Raw genomic sequence first — 23,827 nt, 5'->3', positions numbered from 1 at the left:
TTTCTCTTGGTAGCAGGTGCATGAACCCCAAGACAGTAACGTGATTTGGAAATCTTTCCACATGTGAAGCACGTCCATAGTCATACAGCTAAGAAGGTCTGAGCCCTCTAAAATAAGATCCTTCACAGTTGTGTGCCAAAACTTTGGAGCCAGAGTGCCCACCTCGTAATTTTTGGTGTTGCTAGGGATTACAAAGCTGGGTCAGAGGTGCCTCAAGCTCCATGTAAGGATGTTCTAGGTATTAAGTCTCCTTTTGTAAGTAAAGGTTTAAATTTCTGTCTCTGCTTTGTTGAGGTGGCTTATCAGTAAAATCCAAAAATTGGTTTTAGTTCAGAAGTACATAACCAACAATGCTTGATGATTCAAAATACTGAGAATTGTCAGATGGTAGAGAAACACTCATGACTAAGCCAAGGAATTTTTGATTTTTTTTTTTCCCCCACTTGGAGCAATGGTGCTTAAAGTAATCTCTGTTGCAATAGTAGTGAGGCAGCTGGCTTTGAATTGCCATATAATACCAAAGTCTCACACCATTCTCCCTCTTAATTGCCCTAGTACTTAAGTGGGGCTGTGGAACCTCTTCTGAATGGGAGCAATAATACATAGGCATCGTTTTTGGAAGCTCCCATAGCGGATTTCACTTTAGCAGAGCAGCAATACTCCTTTTCCTTTGAGGATTAATAATCATCCTACCACAATCAGAGGATGTCTTGAGTTGAGTGGATCCATAACTCACTGGGGCATTTCTGTATTATGATGGAATTTATCCAGTTGTGCCCAGATCAGAGGCTAGTCCCATGAAGAAGTCTAATAAAAAACATTTGGCCGTGTCTACACTAGCCAAAAACTTCAAAATGGCCATGCAAATTGCCATTTCGAAGTTTACTAATGAAGCGCTGAAATACATTAGCATGCGGGCGGCCACAGCACTTCGAAATTGACACGGCTCGCCACCGCGTGGCTCGTCCAGACAGGGCTCCTTTTCGAAAGGGCCCTGGTACTTCGAAGTCCCTTTATTCCCATCTGCTCATAGGAATAAGGGGACTTCGAAGTAGCCTGGGTCCTTTTGAAGTGCCACAGGCGCCCGCACGCTAATGAGGCGCTGAATATGTATTTCAGCGCTTCATTAGTAAACTTCAAAATGGCCATTTGCATGGCCATTTTGAAGTTTTTGGCTAGTGTAGACGTAGCCTTTGAGATTTACCTCCCTAGATTTTAAAGTCCTTTCAGAAAAGGATTTGTACATCAAACATTTTATTTGAGATGGGATTCCCCAAATAAAAATATGACAGCTGGAGAGAGAGGAATTGCTGTCTCACAAAAGAAGCAATATTTAAAAGCATTTCCACTAACAGGAAAAAGATCTTAGGAAAATAAAAAAAGGAACATAAAAACTTCCTAAATTATCAACAAAAGAGAGCCTATTCTGAATATTCTAACAGACACTTATCCTAATAAATACTTACAGTCTCTAAATTTAATGAAAGAACTGATACACTGAGAGAGAGAGGGCAAGACCTCGGTTTCAGTTGTGAATGGAGAGGCTTTGAGAGAAATGGCATTTGAGCCCTTCTGCCCTTCGTGTCTTTAGGACAGGCACGCAAGGACGGTTGGCATATGTGCTGCTACTGGCTAAAACTCCAATCTTGAGTGCTTGAGGGATGAGCTCCAAGCATGGGATATATACGGACAAGCAGTCTAAATCAGAGATTAGGGGCACAATGGAGATTACACTATTTTGAAAACTAATTTTTTTTCAAATTTAAACATACATTTATAATAAAGAGAACATTACTGACCTATCAATAGAAACAGTGATGAAACAAAATACATTAAAATTCTATCAAATCTCCTGTTTTACTTCTATCTCAAACTGTGATCCTAGTTTGAAAAATTATGTAACAATGGCATATTACTTAGCAAATCAGCTATTTCTGTGCATTTAGAGACACATCTACTCCTTTTAGTGGTAGAAATAAGAGGTTTGTTTTTTTCATCTTTTTTTCCTATTATTACAGTAGAGCCACCATAGTGAGAGAGAGTAGGATAGAGTTTACTCTTTTTTGTAGGTAATCAATAAAATCTTTACTTCAGTCCAATCATTTAAAACTGTATACACTAGAACATAAATGCTAGTGCAAGTATATGGACATATGCTGCAGCCAGCCAGGTTGTGTAAGTGTAAATGAAGCTTAATTTGGCTTGTATAAGCTTTGTTGCTGACAGTCCAAAGTAGATTAGTAGTGGGCAGGCAGTTAAAACATAATAAAACATCATTTTATACTTGTCAACCAAGCACATTTGATATGCACATTATTGGGATACGAATTATTTTTACAGTTGATTTTCCAAGAAGAATCATGCTCTAAAAAGAAAACAATTTTTATCTAAAATAAAAGAATCTGAACAACTGATTTATTTAATGGGTTCTCTTGGGAAAACCTATATAAACAAAGCAAAATGTATCTGTTTCTAGCAAGCTGCTCAGGCATAGAATGCTCAAATAGACTACCTACGTGCTTGAGTCACTATTGTTAATGTCCAATTTTATGCTGGCATTGAAGCCAACATAGCTTTGTAGTGAGATGCACCACGGTGAGATGAGGTAGAATAAAACTGAAGTAATGCAGTTGTAAATCAGGCCCAAAGAATGAGAATTATTCATCAACACAAAACATAAGTGGTAGGCCCCAGGTTTGATCTACCAAATTTGAGTACCCTTTTTATGTCTACGTAATTTATTGTAAAGGTTTTTAAAATAATAAAATGGCACTTCATACTGTTTTACTCTAGAAGAGCTGTTTATACCTGAGCCTGCTCCACTGATGTCAACTAGAGTTTTGCCACTGACTTCAACAGAAATGGAATCTGACCTCTATGACAATTCCCCTTCCTGCCATAGCTGCCCCTTAACAGGTGTCAATTTGCAATACTGTATTAGCATCTGCTGGGTATAGACTCATACCTGCCACTAGGGAGAGGGGGGAAAGCCACAGACTTCAACTTCTTGTCTTCTGCAGCTGTTAAGCAGTTCTTAATAGTCTCCTCAAGTTGCTCTTCACATTTGTCTGAACCCCACTGTGGGATATGACAATGGATCACAAACTTTGCTGCTAGTCCACTGGACTGGCTGAGGGCAGCTAATACATAAAGAAAAGGCAATGCTTAGTTTCTAATATAATCATTTATCATGCCTTCCATTCCAAAGCACTTTACTAGTAATGCTAATTATAGTTCACTCCAAGAATGGTGTTACGAAAACATTAAGGATGCAAAATCAATCACTCAAAAATTAGGATATATTCCAGAATTAAAGTTGCACTTCTAACCTTATTTGACCCCCTTGTGCTATATGTTAAAATACAGCTGTTAATTATATGCTCAGATTCTTTTCTCACAGGATCCATTTCTCATTCGCTGAGGCTGGGTCTACACTACAGAGTTCTGTTGATGGAAGGGGCCTTCTGTCAACATAACTCAGGGAGTGTCTACCCACTTAAAGCATTCTGTCGACAAAGTCTCGACAGAACTCTGCATTTTCCTCAACAGTATTATCCCTCAAAAACTTGGGCTAGTGCAGACAGAGCCTTGAGGTATAACAATCTCTGGAGAGAGTACTGTCCACAAAAGTGCAGGGTAGCCACTTCTGTTGACAGAGCTAGTTGGGTGTAGATGCAATCTGTTGACAGAGGTTCTGTCGAGATTACCCTGTCGACAGTAACTTCTGTTGACAGATGCTTCTAGTGTAGACATAGCCTTACTGGTTAGTTACTTCTGTTTGTCTTTTTCCTCATTCAGTGTGTGGCCTCAGGCCTTATTTAACACACATTGTAAAAACTGTACTGAATATAGTATTACTACTTTTGATGGTGATTTCTATGGTGCTCTCTCAATTACATCTGAGTGCTTCACTGATTTTAGTGAATTTATCTTCACAGCAGCCCTGTCATATTAGGTATTTTTATTATTCCCATTTTATAGCTGGGAAATAAAGGCACAAAGATTTAAGGCCAAAAGTGTTAAACAGTTTTGAATGTCCAATTTGAGACACTTGGGAGGTGATTTTTCAGAGCATGTAATATTTTGATAGCATTTTATATGTTGAAAGTACAGTTTACAATCAACTGCAGTTGCAGTTGTGAGTGCTTAGCACTTCTTCAATCAGTCACTTAGGCTGCAGCTATACTTCATTCCCCTTTCTGAAGGGGAATGCAAATGTGGCTGATCAGAAATGCAAATGAGGTGCTGATTTACATATCATATGCCTCATTTGCACAATAGTGGCCACTCGCTGTTCTGGAAGTGCTGTTTTTGGGAACAAAACAAGCAGTGTACACAGGGTTCATTGGAAAGGAAACCCCAGTTTTGAAAGTACCTTTCTTTCTCATTTATCATAGATTGAGCTCCTCCAATCTATCAGTATAAGGCATATTTGGTAAACTTTCAATTATTTTTGTGGTTCTTTTCTGAGCCCTCCAGTTTATCAACATCCTTCTGGAATTGCAGACACCACAACTGGATGCATTATTCAAACATGGCCACATACAGAAATAAAATAACATCTCTACTCCTTATCCATGTTATAATGGAATTGGTTGGGAAACCTTACCTATAGATAGAGCCACCTAAAATGTACATAAGTATTTTCTGAGCCACCACCTGACATACATCCTTTGGGATGGAGCACAATGGGATGGAGACTTCCCCATGTTTTATGAAAATATACTTATGAATATGCATAAGTGGAAAATAAGTGGGTAAAATAATTCTTGCAAGATATCATTGGAAAGTTTGTGATCTACTGAATGTGTGTATTCTATTTGTGTGTATGTACCATTTCTGAATCTGAAATTAAGAATATTGGCGTTAGATTTATTATCAATGTGTTCCTGATACATAAGGGCTCAAGATAGTTAAGTCCATACAGTATTATGAAGAGCTTCAGAAGGATCTGCCAAACACCAAGCAGTGTGGCTTACCAGCCAAACTGACTGCTGGAAGTAGATAAGACTGAACAGGGGGAAGATTGAAGCCCAGGTTGAGAGGCTTTTCAGCCTGTGAGAAAAGATGATTAGAACTACTGTTAGGGTAAGATGTTGCAGTAATAAGTTCCTTAGCAGTAAGTTCCCTAGAGTATAAGTCTTAGCTTGTGTATATTGTTTTATTTTGTTTAGTGATCTACATTGTTCTGTCTTCCATCTCTGATAACCACTTAAATCCTTTTTATGGTTAATAAAATCACTTTTGTTTATTAATAAACCCAGTGTAAAAGAGAAGTTACTCACCTCTGTAGTAACGATGGTTCTTCGAGATGTGTCCCCGTGGGTGCTCCACAGTAGGTGTCAGGCTCGCCCCGGCGCCGCAGCTCGGAAATTCTTCAGCTGTCTCGCGCATGCGCCGATGCGCATCAGCTCTTCGCACGCTTACGGTCACGTGCGCGATCCGGTCCCCGCCAGTTCCTGATCAACCGCTCCAGATGTCTCTGAAAAACACAAACAGAGCTCCGAAGTGGGGAGGAACGGGTGGGTAGTGGAGCACCCACGGGGACACATCTCGAAGAACCATTGTTACTACACAGGTGAGTAACTTCTCTTTCTTCTTCGAGTGGTCCCCGTGGGTGCTCCACAGTAGGTGACTACCCAGCAGTGACCCCCCCCGAAAAAGGAGGTAGGTACCCGATTTATGCGCAGCTTGCCCTTGAAAGGACTGCTGTCGACAGGCGTGTATCCTCATCAAGCATCCTGTGCATGGTGTAGTGCTTGGCGAAGGTGTCATAGGAAGACCACGTCGCCACTCTGCAGATGTCTCTCAGCACGATTCCCTTGAAGAAGGCCGTTGATGCCGCCATCGCCCTAGTGGAGTGGGCCCTGGGCGGAACTGGCAGAGGAGTCTTGCGAAGCTCATAACACAAGTCTTACGCATGACACGATGTGATTTGAAATCCTCTGCGAAGATAGTGCTTCCCCTTTTGACCTGGATGCAATGGACACCAGGAGTCTGTCCGTTTTCAGGAAAGGCTTAGTTCTATCGATGTAGAAGGCCAGTGCCCTTGTTACGTCCAGTAAGTGCAACCATGCCTCTTTGCTCGAGTTGTGAGGCTTAGGATAGAACGAGGGCAATACGATTGGTTCGTTGATATGAAAATCTGAAGAGACCTTTGGAACGAAGGCTGGGTGCAAACGTAAGACCACCGCCTCCTTTGAGAATATCGTGCAGGGTGGCGTGGACATTATGGCTGCGAGCTTGCTCACCCTGCGAGCTGACGTGATTGCCAGGAGGAAGGTCGTTTTAATGGTAAGTAGTCGAAGGGGAACCGTAGCCAATGGTTCAAAGGGCGGTCCCGAGAGCGTGTGTAGAACTAAGTCTAAACTCCATGACGGCGGTATTGGTTTCCGAGGGGGGTACAGATTGACCAACCCCTTTAGGAAGCGTGAGACAACAGGAAGGGCAAATATGGTTGATCCATCCTCTTCATGCCGAAAAGCTGATATAGCCGCCAGATGAACCTTTATAGAGGATAGAGAGAGTCCCTTTTGTTTGAGTTGTAGCAGGTAGTCCAGAATCATAGGTATAGTGGCGTCCTGGGGTGTCAGTTGCCTGGAAGAGCACCAATCGGAAAAACGCGACCATTTGTGTTGATAAGTCTTTCTGGTGGAAGTCCTCCGACTACATTCAAGGACTTGCTGCACTCCCTCTGAGCATGTAGTCTTTAGGGCGCCGAGCCATGGATTAACCATGCTTGTAGCTGGAGTCTTTGCGGGTGCGGGTGCAGTATTGACCCCTGAGCCTGTGTGAGAATGTCCGGCACTGTTGGTAGGGGAAACGGCCGATGCTGTGCCATGCGTAGAAGCAATGGGAACCATTGTTGCTGGTCCCAGGTCGGGACTATGAGTATCATGCATGCTCTCTCCCTTTTGGCTTTCTCCAAGACCTTGTGTATGAGTGTTGTGGGAGGGAACGCATAAAGTAGAGGGCCCTTCCATGGGATCATGAAGGCGTCCCCCAAAACCCCTGTCCCATGCCCGCTCTGGAGCAGTATCGGGGACATTTCTTGTCGCAAGTGGCGAACAAGTCGATTTGGGGAAAACCCCATCTGCGGAACACTTGGTGAAGCAGGTCTGAACAGATCTACCACTCGTGTGTGGGCGCAAAGTGTCTGCTGAGCTGGTCCGCCTTGACGTTGTGGACACCCGGTAAGTATGAAGCTTTTATGGTTATATTGTTGGCAATGCACCAGTTTCACAGTCAGACCGCCTCCACACAGAGTGTACGAGACCTGCCCCCCCCCCGCCGGTTTATATAAAACATGGTGGTGGTGTTGTCAGTATTTACGCTGACTACTTTTCCGCGCAGATAATTCCGAAAATGCCTGCATGCATTGAACACTGCTCTGAGTTCTAATATGTTTATGTGCAGTGTCTTCTCTGCGGGGGACCATAAACCTTGAGTGGTTTTGTTGTCCATGTGTGCCCCCCATCCCGTGTGGGAGGCATCTGTTGTAATGAAAACAGTGATTTGTGGTTGGCGGAAGGTTACCCCTGTTAGTAGATTCTTGGGGTCTGCCCACCATGCTAGTGACCTTCGTGCCTCCGTTGTGAGTGACACCATCTTGTGAACGGTGTGGATTGATGGTTTGTATACGGTTGCCAACCAATGCTGCAATCCTCGCATGTGCAGCCTGGCGTTTTGTACCACAAACGTGGTGGTTGCCATATGCCCCAGTAGTTGTAAGCACGTTAGGACTGAGACAGTGGGGCTGTATGTTATTAGTTGTACTAGAGACTCGATGGCGCGAAAATGGGCATCGGGCAAATATACCCTTGACATGACAGAGTCTATCCGAGCCTCTATAAATTCTATATTTTGCGTGGGGTCGGTCTTTGACTTTGAGAAGTTGATGATGAGGCCCAGTGAGGTAAATGTGTTTGTGGTGATGTGTATCATCCGTAATACCTCTGCCTGGGAAGCTCCCTTTAGCAGCCAATCGTCCAGGTACGGGAAGATGAAAACGCCCTGTCTGTGCAGGTATGCTGACACGACTGCTAGGGTCTTGGTGAAGACTCTGGGTGCTGAAGAGAGGCCGAATGGAAGGACTCTGTACTGAAAATGATCTGTGCCGACAATAAACCGGAGGAAGCGCCTGTGCGCTGGATGAATTGTGATACGAAAATACGCATCCTGTAAGTCGAGGGCTGCAAACCAATCTCCGTCGTCCAGTGCCGTGATTTATTGAAGCCATCGTAGTCATCTTGAAGCGCTGTTTGCGTAGATATTGGTTGAGTGCCCGTAGATCCAAAATGGGCCTCCACCCTCCTGTCTTCTTCTCTGTCAGGAAGTACCTGGAGTAGAAACCTTTGCCTTGAAATTGCTCCGGTACTCTCTCCACCGCCCCTATGAATAGGAGGTGGTCCACCTCCCACCTTAATTCCGGTAGGTGAGAGGGGCCTCTGAGAAGGGGTGCGGTGGGAGGATTTGGTGGAGGTAATGATTGGAAGGGGATCGTGTATCCCGTGTTTACAATCTCCAATACCCACTTGTCCGAAGTGATGCTTTTCCATTGTGGGTAGAACGGCTTGAGTCGGTGATGGAACATGTACTGAGATTGGCACTGAGATACGGTCTTGGTTTCGCGACCCTCAACATACCGTCAAACCTGCTGTCTTATATTTTGCCCTGAGGAGGCATTGCCTTGTTGAGGTCGACGTCTAGGGGCCTTGTAATGTGGTTGTTGATGACATCCCTGATCATACCCCCGTTGAAAGTGGGTACGTTGCGGTTGGTAACCATAACGGTGTTGTTGAGGATAAAACTTTTTCCTTCTGTATGGTGGGGTGTATATCCCCAAAGTCCGAAGTGTCGCTCTGGAGTCTTTGCTAGAGTGTAAGACTGAGTCGGTTGATTCGGCAAATAATTTCATTTTGTCAAAGGGAAGGTCTGCTATTTTTACTTGTAGCTCCTTGGGAATGCCGGAGGTGTGAAGCCATGACTCCCTGCGCATTACAACCGCAGTGGCTACGGCACGGGCTGCTGTGTCTGCTACATCTAATGCAATCTGGACATCTGCTCGAGAAGCCGCATAGCCTTCTTGTACAATTGCCTTAAGGACCGGCTTCTTATCCTCCGGGAGGAAGTCCATGAGGGTGGTAAGTTTGGAGTAGTTGTCGAAATTGTGGTTCGACAAATGGGCAGCATAGTTAGCCATGCGAAGCAACAGGGTAGATGATGAGTAGGCCTTTCTACCAAGGAGATCCAGTTTCTTTATATCCTTGTCCAGTCCCCCAGATTTGTACTGGGACGTTTTGGATCTATGTTGAGAGGATCTGACTACTACTGAATTTGGCTGTGGATGACTAAATAAGAATTCCATACCTTTAGCAGGGATGAAATACTTTTTGTCTGCCCTTTTGTTGGTAGGAGGAGCGGAGGCTGGAGTTTGCCATATGGTAGTGGCTGCCTCCATAATTGCATCGTCCAATGGTATAGCTATTTTAGAAGAGGATGGGGGCCTGAGGTTTTTAAGAAGCTTGTGGTGCTTCTCCTGCACTTCCGCCACCTGAATGTTCTGAGATTGAGCTACCCTTTTGAACAGCTCCTGGAATTGTTTTAGGTCATCTGGGGTGGAAATGTCCCCAGGAACCACCGCTTCGTCTGGAGAGGATGAGGAGGTATCACTGTGGTATCTCTCCTCCAGTTCCTCGGGATCCTGGCTGTATTGATATGGTTGCCCTTTTGAAGCTTCGAGGTGAGGCTCAAAATCTTTTGATCCAGCCTCTGATTGGGAAACTTGCGGTGTTCCCCCAGGTGGAAGCTGTGCACTGTGGCGTTGAGGAGGAGTTGACAGAGATCTATGATGAGATGCAGACCTCCTTTGTTGATGTCCCGTATAATGGTGGTGGTCATAGCAAGAGGGACAGGGGCCCGGTGATGGGACCTGGACCACGACCCAAAGATGTAAGGGTGATGGAGAGAATGCCGTGACCGTTGAGATGACACCGAAGTATGGGGAGAGCCTCTGTGAGAATACTCATAGGGGTCTCTGCTAGATGATGGTGAGAAGTGTGCAACTTCATGAGATGGACTTTGGAGAAAAGGAGATGGATGTCTATGGCAGTCTGAAGGTGTTGCTGCTCGTCGAATCTCCGGTGGGGATCACGGTGATAATGGCAGCGCAATTACCTCAGGGGAGGGACTGCGGTGCTGGGTCTTTGCTTTAGCTTTTGCTCTTTCAGGCATCACTCGTGGTCTTATCGGTGCCGGAGGGCTCGGCACCATAGTGGGTGCCGTGCTAGGTTCCGCTGCCCCCGGTGCCGTCGTTCTTGGTGCCGTTGTTCCTGGTGCCGCTCGGGGTGCTTCACTCGGCCCCGTAGGGCTTCGTGCCGAGTGTTGCTCCGGTGCCGTCGGAGCCGAAACGTTCGGTGCTGCAGTAGCCAGTGCCGGTCTGTCCAGTGCCTGCACAGCCCTTGGTGCCGTTTCCTTAGGAACCGTAGGCCCCTGCGCGGGTACACGTGCCGCGGCTTTCTCAGCAGAAGAAGCCAGCGTGCCTGAGCCCTTTGTTTCGCTCGTCCCGCTCCCAGAGGTAACGGGCAGGGATTGAGCTGGAGAAGCTTTTCTCTTCTTCTGCACAGAGGAGGTCAAAGAGGCAGCCTTCCTCTTGTGCAATCCGGAAGAGCCCTCCTTATGGGGCTTCTCTGATGAGGCAGATTGAAGTGCTTTGTCAAAGAGCAGCATCTTTAACGTCATCTCTCTATCTTTCCTAGCTCTATTCGTTAATTTGGAACAATGGGAGCACTTCTAGGGAACGTGGGTCTCCCCTAGGCACTGGATGCATCTGCTGTGGCCATCCAAAGCAGGCATGGCCTCCTGGCAAGATTCACACTTCTTAAAACCGGGGGACGACATTGTTAGAATTTAACTCTCTGAGTCCTTAAGTGCTAACAGCCACTTAACAGTCTATTTGCCAAACAATAGCAACTGTTGGCCTTTGAAGGCTTGACAAAACTAGCGGGCCCGCCTGGAGGCGGCCGCTCCGATCTTTAAAACAGTTTTGTACTTCTAAAACGAACTATAAACAGGGTAAACTAATACTATAATAACTATATAACTGCTAACTATTAATATTATAACTATTAACACGAATGAAATGAGTTTATCTGTCTCGGGCGTTGGAGCCGGAGAGGATTCCGTCTGCAGCCGTTGGTGGTTGAGAAGGAACTGGAGGGGACCGGATCGCGCACGTGACCGTAAGCGCGCGAAGAGCCGACGCGCATCGGCGCATGCGCGACCCGACGGAGACTGCTGAAGAATTTCCGAGCTGCGGCGCCGGGGCGAGCCCGAGACCTACTGTGGAGCACCCACGGGGACCACTCGAAGAAGAACAAGTGTTACATGGAGGGTATGGGAAGAGCTGTGCATCTCTCTCTGATTGATTAAAGGAGTGACTTATGAGCTTGCTCTGTATAAAACTACACAGAGTAAGATGGATTTATCTGGGGTTCTGGTCCCACGGGAGCTTTTCACGTGAGTGCTATGGTAAGTCCCTTTGACTGAGCCTTCCCTGTGCAGATCTGGGCTGTGTCTACACTTACCAAATACTCTGAAATAGCGATGCTAATGGCCAGATCAAAGAATACTAATGAGGTGCTGAAGGAGCTCATAGGAACAAGGGGATTTCGATGTTGGTGGTGTCCTTTAGAAAAGGACCCCCGTGTAGCTGAGCCGCGCGGGAGTGAAACACGTTGATTTTGAAGTGCCGTGGCCGGTGGCATGCTAATGCATTTCAGCACCTCATTAGTATTCTTCAATCTGACCATTAGCGTGGCCATTTCGAATTTTGGTAAGTGTTGATGTAGCCCCGATCTCATTGTCTGTCTTACTCTGCTGTGGGCTGTGACCCCCAATTCTGTGTCGGTGCAGGAGGCGGGGTGGGGTCAGAGGGCCTGGCTCAGCATGACAAGGTAGTGGGGCTCCCTGAAGGGCAGGCAGGTGGGCTCAGTGGTATTTCAGCACATCAAATGACAGTCTCAAGGGGATCTCTGTGACTGAACCCATCAAACAATATTTACTGGACAATTTTAAAAACTTTTAATATCATACATTAGCATCTAAAACAATGAAAATGGCAATTTTATGAATATAGCATATGGCAAAACGAATGGTAAAATACATTAATTTCATAGGGATTGTTATCTTCTCTAGCAAAGAGTCACCTGAATGAAAAGCATTTATCTTCCACTGTATTAATGGCTAAAAAAGTAGTCTACTCTTTTGCTCCCCCGCACCATGACTCTGGGCTTTGGCCAAAACTGTGTGGTTCAGTGTGCAGGAGGGAGATGCTGGAGAGCAAGGGGTCTGGACAGAATGAAGGATGCAGAAGCAGGCTGGTGGTGGAGGTGTGGGGTCTGAGCATGAGGGTGTGGTGCAGAAGTGGTCTGCGGGGTCTGGGTGGGAAGAAGTCTGGGTGTGTGAAGTCAATAGGGGATGCTTACCTACACAGCTCTCTGGGGCCACCTGTGACCCCTTATTTCCCTGCCACCATCCCCCCACAATTGCCTTCATTGTTTGCAATTCTGGCCAATGGGAGTAGGAGGGGGAAAAACCTCCAGGCAACTGGTTCCCTGTGCTCCCATTTCCCCAGCTGGGGAAGGGCAGCATGCAGGGCTGGTTCCTCCTCCCACCAGGAAGAGTCTGCAGGCCAGATTCATCCCCAGCTTGCCTGGATTTGGCCTGCATAGCTCATGGCCCCCTGGCCCGTGCAGCCAGCAGTCTGTGCTGGTACTCCAGCCACCCAGAGGGGCTCCCCACTGCAGGGGAGGGGGGAGAAGGGCAAGATGTTTGAGTTTTTCAGGCCAGGTCCAGGCAGGCTGTGGGCCAGATCCAGCCTGTGGGCCATAGGCTCCCCACGCCTGCCCTAGATTAACCCAAGTACAGATCAAAGTGGCAGGAGAAAGGAATGAATACTTGGGAGGAGGAGATGATGTATTCAAAAAGATAGTATAGCACCTCTTTTACCTTCAGCAACTTCCAAAGGTCCTTGTGATTTGCGTAGCTCTTTTACTGTTTCTAAAAATTCTTTCCCTCCAGCTTTTTCCAAGGCCTTGCCTGCAAAGAAACAAAGCAACAAACTTTTATTTGAAACAAAACAAACTGTATTTTTAATAGAAAACACAACTGGAAATTGTTTCAAGAATAAAAATTATACGTATATTATCTTGAATCATGCTTATTGGCCAGGATTTATCCATCCTAAATTCTGTTTTTATTAATGCTTATTTTTATTTACAGTTAATCATTTTTAAAAGAGCCAAATGAATAAATGTTTGTCAATATGTGTGAACTAAATATGTATAAAATAAAATTGTATGTTTAAATCATATGGAATAAACATGTATTCTTCAAGTTATACAACCTAAAAAATTTCATCTCTCCTACTCCCTAAGCAAAGTGGTTAGTTAATATTTAAACAATCAAAAGGACATAATGCGCTATTGATATTAAATTTTGTACATGAAGCCTCTTCAGTTCTCAAGATACAGCATAAAAAGTAATTCTGATATCACAGGCACAAAGACATTGCAATTTTTTCATGATACGATAATGAAAAAGACGGTATGTGTGAATGGGAAATTAAAATAGAATCATAGAATCATAGAGTCAAGAGTAGGACTGGAAGGGACCTCGAGAGGCCATCGAGTCCAGCCCCCTGCACTCATGGCAGGACCAAGCACTTTCTAGACCATCCCTGAAAGCCATCTATCTAACCTCTTCTTAAATATCTCCAGTGATGGAGATTCTATCACCTCCCTTGGCAATTCGTTCCAGTGTTTGATCACCCTGACAGTTAGGAACTTTTTCTTAATGTCCAACCTGAACCTACCCTGCTGCAATTTAAGTCCATTGCCTCTTGTTCTATCCTCAGAGGCAAGGAAGAACAAGTTCCCTCCCTCTGCCTTATGACACCCTTTTATATACCTGAAAACTGCTATCATGTTCCCCCATCAATCTTCTCTTTTCCAAACTAAACAAGCCCAATTCTTTCAGCCTTTCTTCATAGGTCATGTTCTCTAGACCTTTGATCATTCTTGTTGCTCTCCTCTGGACCCTCTCCAATTTCTCCACATCCTTCCTGAACTGCGGTGCCCAGAACTGGACACAATACTCCAGCTCAGGCCTAACCAGCGCAGAGTAGAGCGGGAGAATGACTTCTTGTGTCTTGTTCACAACACACCTGTTAATGCATCCTAGAATCATGTTTGCTTTTTTTGCAACAGCACCACACTGTTGACTCATATTTAGCTTGTGGTCCACTACAACCCCTAGATTAGTTTAAACGTACTAATTTTTTGTAGATGCTAGTTATATTTGACCATCAATCTTCTTAATATGCATAATTAAGTCATCTCCTGGTAATATGTGATACCAGCAGAATGACCTTTTACTTAAAATCTTGAAGTTAAGGTATGCTTTTAAGGGACTGTCCAACTTGGAGGCTCATTATTTGAGTTCCTGAAAATAACACAGCAAGCAACACTTTTTAACCTGGTTTTGGTACAGTGAATTAACATTTCATTATTTGAAGTGAACTTTAGTTCTCTGCAAAGGACACCGCCTTTTTGCAGCATAGATTTAAAGAAAACTCTGTAGTAGGGTTTTAAGTACTTGTGCCTCAGATAAACCGGAGAAGGATGAGAGGATGGGAACCAGATCTCTCATCCTAAAATTGATCATAAAAAGAGAAGCACAATATATGTAACCATTCTAATCAAAGTACAAAATGCACCATGCAAGAATTTTCTAACAATCCCCAAAAACTGCTAACCCTAAAAGTTGGGGTCAGCAATTTAGAAGATGATACAGTACTTATTGGTAGAGAGAGATATCTCTGATGTGCATCTTCACTTCGGTTCCCTGGTGGAGAAAGTGGACAATCAGGAAAATTGTGTCAGCAGAAAGTGTATTTTATTAGACTTCCAGAATCAGCTGCAGTAACTGATCCAATTGCTTTTCTGCAATCATTTGTAAAATAAAAGAACAGCTGAGATTCAGGTGGTGATGAAATTCTTGGTGAATGAGTGTATAAAGCCCTGACCCTATGCCTGCTTCTGGGATTCTGATGGTATCTGATCTCAGGCAAGTAAGTTCACTGCCCCATGCCTCAGAGTCTCCACATATAAAGTTGGCTAATGGTACTTATCTCACAGAAGTGATGTTAGGCTATGTTTACAAAGCATGTGAGATCCCACAATAAAAGACATGACAAGAAGTAGTATGAATACATGTAATTTCCTTCTGAGATTTTCCAAATGCAAATACAAAAGAATTGCAATACAAAAAGGATATACAAAGAGGTGACACACCTTGCACAGTGATTGCTATTCTTCAAGATGTGTGTTTCTATGGGCAGTCCACTTCAGGTGCACACGTGCCTGTCTAGCCCTTGACTGGAAATATAGCGAGCAGCACACATTCAGCATGCGTATGCACCCCGTGAATCCCTGTGCTGAACGCCAAGGCGATGCTGGGGTGGGTGGGCAAATGACCCTCAGGTGCTTTGTCATCCAACTATCCCTTAAGGAACAATCTGTAACAGAAGGGAAGGAGGGCAGGCAGGGCTGCTGACGGGAGGACAAAGGGGATAGGTTGCCCCAGGGCCCCTTTGAAGTGTCACGGCAGCACTGTTCCATCTGTACACGGCTGTGAGGAGTGTTTGGGTTAGGGGAGAGCCAGTGCCATGGTCCAGGAGGTGCTGAGGGCTGACTGCCCTTGGCCTCGCTCCTTCTACTCTTGGCCATCCCTTCTGGCCCTGCTCCCAACTTGCCCTGGTGCCTGTGGTAGCTGTTGTGCCACTGAGGGCAGGCAGTGAAGCATCCGTAGGGAGACATATCTTGAAGTACAACAATTACTGTACAAAGTGAGTAACCTCTTCCTGTAGTAATGTCCCTCTTGGTGGTCTACATCTGAGCAGTACTGGATCTGACAGCCTGGAGACGGCTATAATGTTTCAAAATTGTATGTGTTGAAGACTGTGTAGTGGCTCTACCAATTTCAGATATTGGTACTGGTTGCACCTCCCTAAATTGGGATTCTCTTGTCCGGCAACATCTGTGGCCTGGTAGGACCATGGATGTTCTCAATCCAGAAAGCCCCAGTGGGCAGGACTCAGTGAGCATGAGGGCTGGCAGCTCAGGGTTGCTTCGGTGGCCCTGGCTTCCAGCCCACATCAGGGTGGGGACAGCCCAGATGGGGCTAGTGGCAAGGGGGCTGAGAGGGGCAGAACTGGGGCCAGCAACACGGCTGGAGGGTCAGCAGCAGGGAATCACCCCCGTTTGGCAAAATCCCTCATTCAGGACTGGGCTGGTCCCAAGGATGCCAGACCAGGGTGATCCAACTTGTATATTCTTCATCAGTAACACAGAAATTGCTTGTAATCTGGCTGAGTATGTTATAACCCTCTGTGGGAATGAACACCTGTCCAAAAGTCCATCGCAATAGTCAACTAGAAACTGAGGGTGTTTGAGAGGTAACCTCCTTATTTACCTTAGCTTCCTGTTCTTCAATTGTCTCCTTCGGGGCGGGTGGGAGGGAAACAGGAATGCGGGGGTGGGTTGAACAACTCTGGCCTCACTATAAGAAGGTACCAGTGGTCTGGCGAATAGCTGTCAATAGGCACTCCAGTATGCCCCATTGGGGGGGCCATATAAAAGTGGGTGTGGCATGCAGGATTGGTTCCACTACCCCGATAGCAAGCATGATCTTTCTTGTAACTACCAGGAAAAAGGGTTCCTGAAAGGGCATGTCTGATGATCCTGAACAGAAATAGAAGAGAATTTTAGTCATCTTCCTCCACCTCATCCAATGGGGGAACACCCATATAATATAGAGGAAAGTCCTGCAGTATTGGAGGTGCTAATCTGGAAATCAGGATTCCTACAGATGGTTGGTAATGGAGAGTCTCGCTCATCCATTGAGAGGTCTCTTGTATACCTACACTTCTGTGGTATTGAGTGAGAGATTGATATTGAGGCAGTACCTGCACTGACACAGTTTTGGATGGTACCATATATGTGAATACCAAAGATGATGTCACACATGTCAAATGCATAGGTTTCAACAGCTAGGTAGAATACACAGGTAACAGCTGGGATGAATGCGAACGTACCAATGGCTGGACTAAACCCAATAGTTCCCATCCTGAGTATCTGTGCTTGCCCTCATTGTGAGCAGGGTCCTTGTTCTTGGAGCTCACAGAGCAAGGAGCTTATCAAAGTAATGATCTTATTCTTGGAGCTCCAGGACTACATGGATCCACCCATACCAGAGTCCTTTGACTCAAGTGTACCAAGCCAAAAAGCTGAGGCTTCAGAGACTGTGGATACATCCAGAGACTTGTTTTTTTCAGAGCTAGCTAGTTAAGGTGAAAATCATTGGTCTTGTGTTTGGAAGTCTTCCCTGACACTTCCAGTGTCTCCTCTTTGTTAGGGGAAAGTTGTTCCAAGATAGAAGTGATGCTGGATCTATCTGCAGAGAGATGAACAAGGGTGGTGTATGGGGTGGAGGTCTGTAAGTCTCCTCACCTGGCTCAGACAATGACTGAATGGAGCACTCCATCATAAACAGTCCAGCCTTAATCTCACCATTATTCCTCACCTTGAACTTGAGGGCTAGGCACAAGTTGCACTTCTTGGCAACGTAGGATTCCTGAAGCAACCTAAGTACTTTGTGGTGCTGTTGCCATTAATTTGGCCTCTGAGCAGGAGAGGCAGTGTTTGAAGCCTGTAGAAGCCAGGCATGCCCTGCTAGGAGCAAACAAGTCCCACAGAGGCAAAGAAAGGAGAAATAATCCTCTACCTATTTAACTATAGTATCCAACTATAATAGTACTAAAATTAATAACTAACTGCATTGAGTATTCTAAGAAAGATAAAACTGAGGCAAGGGGAACCCATCAGGATTTCAACTTAGACCAAGGCAGCTAAGAAGGCACTACTAGGACTTTACAGTAGACCCCGAGTTACATTGGGGTTGCATTCCTTGCTCACATTTCATGTAAGCTGGGGGAGATGGGAACCAGGAGGCAGTCTGGTTCCTGGATCCTCTGGGTTTGCAGGACCTGGGAAACTGACCAGACAACCAGGGCTGGTCAATTTCCTGGCTCCTAGAGTGGCAGGGAGTGAGAACCCCAGGCAGTGCTGGCTAGTCAGTTTCCTGGGTCCCACCAGCACAGGGGAGCCAGGAGACAAGAACCAGGCTGCTGCCTGGTCCCTCCTCCCTGCCACTAGCAGGACCTGGGAAACTGACCAGCATATAGCTGGTCAGTTTCCTGGGTCCCACAAGCTGGCAAGGAGCTGAGAACCAAGTGGCAGTGTGGTTCCTGGCTCCCAGCTGCTAGTGGGAACCGGCGTGGCTTCTCAGTGGTTCCCCCAGCTAGGGGAAGCTGGGGGGAAATTGCACCACCATGGCTCTCTACCTGCTGGGCTCCCCTATATGGGGGAGCTGGGCAGGCAGACAGAGGCAACGGTGTGGTTTCTCTTAGCTGGGAGAAACCATGCTGCACCAGCTCTTTTCTCTTGCTCCCCCCAGCTGACGGGCTGGAGCACTTACAATTTGCCCTTAACTTGCATTAATGCGAGTTAAACGCAAATTGAAATCACACTTACTGGGGGATTACTGTATAGATTTTGTGGCTTCTTTGTCAGCATAAGACACTTGTGCCTGGATCAAACAGACACTGCTAGCTGAAAATCTCTGATAAAGAGCACCTATAAGGAAACTACTTGAACCACATTTGTTGAACTGCATTAGCACTCATGAATTCTAAAAAGATGAAAACTTTCAAAGGCTAGTAATAAAGGAGGAAAGGCAGTAATAAAGGACCAACTAAGTCCAAGCGTGGCTGATTACACCACAGGCTGTGGGCATAGCTTATGTAGCTCATAGTGTGAATATCCCACCTCCTCAAATTGCATAAATTCCACCAACATAACCATTCATGTGCACAACCCTATGCCGATGGAAAAGCTTCTCCTGCCAGCATAGCTTATGTAACTCTCAGAGGTGGGATTTTGATGCCAGCGTTAGAGTTTTTGCCTGTCAGCATACAGCTTTTTCACCAGGCACACTACAGCACTGTACATACAGATGTACCATTAGTCTTAATACTATGGACCACAGAAGATTTAACAAGCCTTCACTCAGAAAGGAAAATAGCAAACCTACACTATTTTGATCACGGCATTTGACATCTCATCTGTAAGTTAGCTATTATTAGCAAGTTACTGGTTAGCTGCAAATGCCTGGAACTGCCATCCCTGCTTAATTCCAGCCCTGTGTTCATGACAGAAATGAAAGAATATTAAGTTACAGCAGTTAGTAGTAGAACAGATATCTGTTCAGTGCTGGATTTGCCTTTGCTGCTTCCAACACAGCCTTACCTACTTCCTCCTTGAGATCTATTTCAGCAGTTGTTGGGTGAACAATGCCTTCTACTTTCATGGAGCCAATATGGCTGACATCACTTTGTGTCAGAGAAAGCTGCAAGATGAGAATGAGAATGTAGAAAGAATTAAACTAAAAATTTTAATTGTGGACTTTTCATACCAAAATACTACAGGAGAAGAAAGATGGGCCCCACTTTCACCAGTAATTCATTTGATTATAATCAAATTGTCTGAATCCAACTTTTAAACTTTATTTCTGTATGCTCTCAGCATAGATCAGGCCTAATTCCCCACTCACACATAAATCAGAGAACTGGAAATAATAACTGAAGCCTTAATGAGAATTCAAGAAAGCTATTCTACAGACTCTACAGTCTCATTTCACTCTTAGTTCACTCTCGCCAACAAAAAACAGAAATATTGAGATTATCACACAAAAAGGACATCACAGCTCTGTAAACTTTGGAAACATGTTAAGCAGAGTTTACTGAAGACTTGCTGTTAAATTCTGTGAATACTTGCTTTGCAGTAAGCAAGCTCCCTAACCTGAGTCTCCCTAGTTCATTCTGAAGCAGAAACACAGGCCTGAATTTCTAGATGATACACAATGGATTCTTCTGATGCTGAGAAAAACCTTTAATCTGGGGAAAATAAGCTAGGGTGGTAGCCAGAAAACAATGAGTTTTACCCGTTCCACTGAGTGGTGTTAACAATTTTGTACACTTCACAAGGGCTACTAGCTCTACTATAAGAGCAGAGTAAAGTATCAGCCCTCCATTTTACACAAGTGAATGGGAGGTTGCTCAGTCACATCTGGTGGAATTTGGAACTGGCTCTATATCTCAAATAGAACAGACTCAAGGCTCATCCACTTAGCTACACTATGGCTCCAAAAGAAGCTGCCAGATTCATGTGCTATGGAGCAACCTGTAATTCAGAGCTACTCCTTCACATGCAAAAATACTGACATAGCAGGATCTGAAGAACCACGGTGTGTGGGGGACAATATATCCAGTTTGTGGTGAATCAAACTGACACTGGTGTGTTGGAACTTAGGGGAGGTGCTGGTAGCTTGGTGCCAATACATAAGCCATGCACATAGTCCCCGTGCCTAAGGGAATCCAGGCCAATAACCTAGGTGCTGATCTCAAATGAAGCCAGTGCCAAAGAGGGCCTGACAAAGCATATTTATAGCTCCAGTGATGGAGTACTTTTAAATGGTTCTGAGATTCATAAGGCAGGACATGCAACTCCTACAGGGAGATCTGAAGAAGAAATTTAAAGAAATATATTTTTCTTTGAAAAATCCTAACCTTTACAATGAAAAAGCTTGAAGAGTACTGCCATAGTAAAGTCTGAAAGAAATTATGCAGTATCTTTCAAATAAGATGATAAGAGGCTATGGAAGCTTAAGAAAAATCCTGACCACCATGGGAAAAAAAAGAGGAAGAAGAAAATTTTGTTAGACAGCTTTGCTGGACAAAATAGACACAGCAAAATCTTTTTAGAATCATTTTAAAATTCTGGCCAACCAGACTGTTAGAAATCACGTTAGCTGATTTAAAATGTTTTTTAACATAACGAGACACAGTATAGCTAGGCTGCAACTAAACAGCCTCCTTTTCCTCACCCCCAAAGCTATACCAGGAGACTCATTTCAGCATTTCATTCTCACCAGGAAGAAAGAATATCCTGTCTTGAATTTGTAAACCTTCAGTCTGCAGACAAATCTTAGAATGGCCTGATCCAAAACCAATGGACTTCAGTGGGATTTGGATCCAATTTTATATCTCAAACAACTAAGTCAGAATGCTGGGGAACAGCTTGTGTCCATGCAGGATGGAAAATATACTTTTGCTGATGTTCAGCTCCATGATGTGATCATATCTTACTATATCACAACTGTTCTCTCACTTCTGTTACCTTCTGTCCTGGAATGAGGCTCTTAGAAGACAGAATTGTGAATCCATCCCCAGGTCCATCCTCAGATGTTGAATTTGAGGCCCCTTCTTTTTCATTTTCCTTCTGCTTGTTCTATTGATTGTGGAGGGAGGCAAAATGAAGTATTAACAGTCAGGAAAAAGAAGTTAAGAAAGTTAAAAGTAACAGCCTTTTCATCTAAACTTCACACAGTAACAACTATACCATAGCTGTCTATCATCCAAAAGTTATGTAACAGAAGACTTCTCTACTATTTATTAAAGAAAGTAAAGGTAAAGCACAATGGATATTTGTGGCACTGTAAGATCAAGTAGTATGTACAACTAGTAGTAAGTCTGCGGCTTATTGAGAATTTTTTGCTTCTGTTATTTTATTTATACTCTATTCAAGCATTAAAACTAAATAACTAAATGCTCTTATGTATATGGAAAAACACATCTGTAGCAGCCCTTAGTCTTCTATCACATAATTATTCACATCACAACTGCTCAGATGACCTAAATGGAAAGTTACTTACCAATAACTGTGGTATTTCAGGAGTGTTACATCTAGAAATTCCACATGTGGGATGCACCTCTTGGTGCAACCTAGATTCAGGAGTCTTCTAAGAAACAAATCATGCCCATTGGGACCATATGAGTGCACCTCATGGCTCTGAACATTCACATCAAAGGGCGTAAAGAGGCCAAGTAGATTAACACATCACCTCTTCCTGCTAAACTCCTGAGTTTTGAGAATGTAAAATTCAGGTTAAGAAGGGAAGGTGGCTAGTGATGTACGTATAAGTATTAATCTGAGAGACCTACAGTTATTAAATAATTCTATTTTCTTCTTAGAGATCGTCTCCGCATGTTCCCAGCTCTGGCAGTATGGCAAACAGTACAAACCCAGAAAGATGGGCTGAGTAGACCTAATTAAGCAAGGATTGCAAAGTGAGTATTGCATGTAAGTGCCAAGTGAAGAAAATAGTGCTGCATAAATGTGGGAACAGAACTCCAGGGAGTGGCTCTTGTATTTTTCTATGATGAAAACTTTACATATGCATGAATTGAAACCACTGTAGAAGGAACCCTAAAGTGTTCCAGTACGCTACTGGTATACTAGCTAAGATGTAAATGTAAAATCTCATCCATTTCAAAGGATGATGGATGGAAATCGCTTTATCTTTACATTACCCCCATGGCTCCAAAAGTCTAGGTGATGACCTAAATGACTTAGTCTTATCCAAACAAAATTTCATAGCTCTTAACTTGCAGAGTATATAGGGTCATTATCAAAACAAACACGCACTTTAAAGACTAACAAAATAATTTCTTAGGTGATGAGCTTTCGTGGGACAGACCCACTTCTTCAGATCATAGCCATACCACAACAGACTCAATATTTAAGGCACAGAGAACCAAAAATAGTAATCAAGGTTGACAAATCAGAAAAATAACCAAGGTGAGCAAATCAGAGAGCAGAGGAGCAGAAAGTGTGGGCGGGAAGAGGACAAGAATTAGATAAAGCAAAGTATGTAAAAGAATCCTTATAATGAGCTAGGAAATTGTCATCCTGGTTCAAATCACTTGTTAATGTGTCAAATTTGAATATAAAAAAGTTCAACGGACTCTCTTTCCAAACGGCTGTTAAAGTTCCTTTTCAGTAAAACACAGACTTTCAGGTCATTAACAGAATGGTCCACTCCTTTAAAGTGCTAGCTGACATGTTTGTGAATCGGGAGTGTTTTTATGTCTGTTTTATGCCCATTAATTCTTTGTCTAAGAGAGTTTGAGGTCTGTCCAATATACAAAGCATGTGGGCATTGTTGGCACATGATGGTATATATGATGCTAGTTGAGGAACATGAGAATGTGCCTGTGATTCTGTGAATAACCTGATTAGGTCCAGTGATGGTATCTCCAGAATAGATACATGGACAAAGTTGGCAACGGGCCTCATTGCAAGGAAAAGTTCCAGGATTGGTATTCCTGTGGTATAGTCTGTGGTTTTTGGTGAGAATCCTCATAAGGTTGGGAGGTTGTCTGTAGGAGAGAACAGGCCTATCACGTAGGGCCTTCCGGAGTGTGGCACCATCATTAAGGATAGGTTGTAGGTCTTTAATAATGCGTTGCAGTGGTTTGAGTTGGGAGCTGTAGGTAATGACCAGTGATGTTCTGTTATTGGCTTTTTTTGGGCCTATCTTGGAGTAGTGGGTCTCTGGGTATTCGTCAGGCCCTGTCAATTTCTTTTTTTATTTCTCCTGGTGGGTAATTCAGGTTTATGAATATTTGGTAGAGATCTTGTAGTTTTTGATCTATGTTACATAGTCTCATTATGTTTTAGAAAAAAAAGTCAAAGGAAACTATAAGAAACATTTCTTGAGTTAGTTGAAAGCCTTCTTCAACCACTAGTAATCAGCAAAAACAATTATAGATGTGCTCTGTCTGTGCAGTGATTGACTTATTTCCTAT

At 44.2% G+C, this 23,827-nt stretch overlaps 1 protein-coding gene across 1 annotated transcript in view; it reads right to left on the bottom strand.

The window, feature by feature from the left end:
- MACROH2A2 (macroH2A.2 histone) overlaps positions 1-23,827 on the bottom strand; it is a 50,969-nt gene that overhangs the window by 1,608 nt on the left and 25,534 nt on the right. The window contains exons 5-8 of the mRNA XM_075000256.1: positions 21,357-21,467; positions 19,428-19,527; positions 13,009-13,098; positions 2,966-3,140 (exon numbers count right to left, since the gene is read on the bottom strand). Coding sequence (XP_074856357.1) covers positions 2,966-3,140; positions 13,009-13,098; positions 19,428-19,527; positions 21,357-21,467 — 476 coding nt within the window. The remainder of the gene's footprint in view (positions 1-2,965; positions 3,141-13,008; positions 13,099-19,427; positions 19,528-21,356; positions 21,468-23,827) is intronic.

The sequence above is a fragment of the Carettochelys insculpta genome, chromosome 7 (genome assembly GCF_033958435.1).
Source record: "Carettochelys insculpta isolate YL-2023 chromosome 7, ASM3395843v1, whole genome shotgun sequence".
Classification (NCBI taxonomy): domain Eukaryota; kingdom Metazoa; phylum Chordata; order Testudines; family Carettochelyidae; genus Carettochelys; species Carettochelys insculpta.
This window is presented reverse-complemented; position numbering and strand designations above follow the sequence as displayed.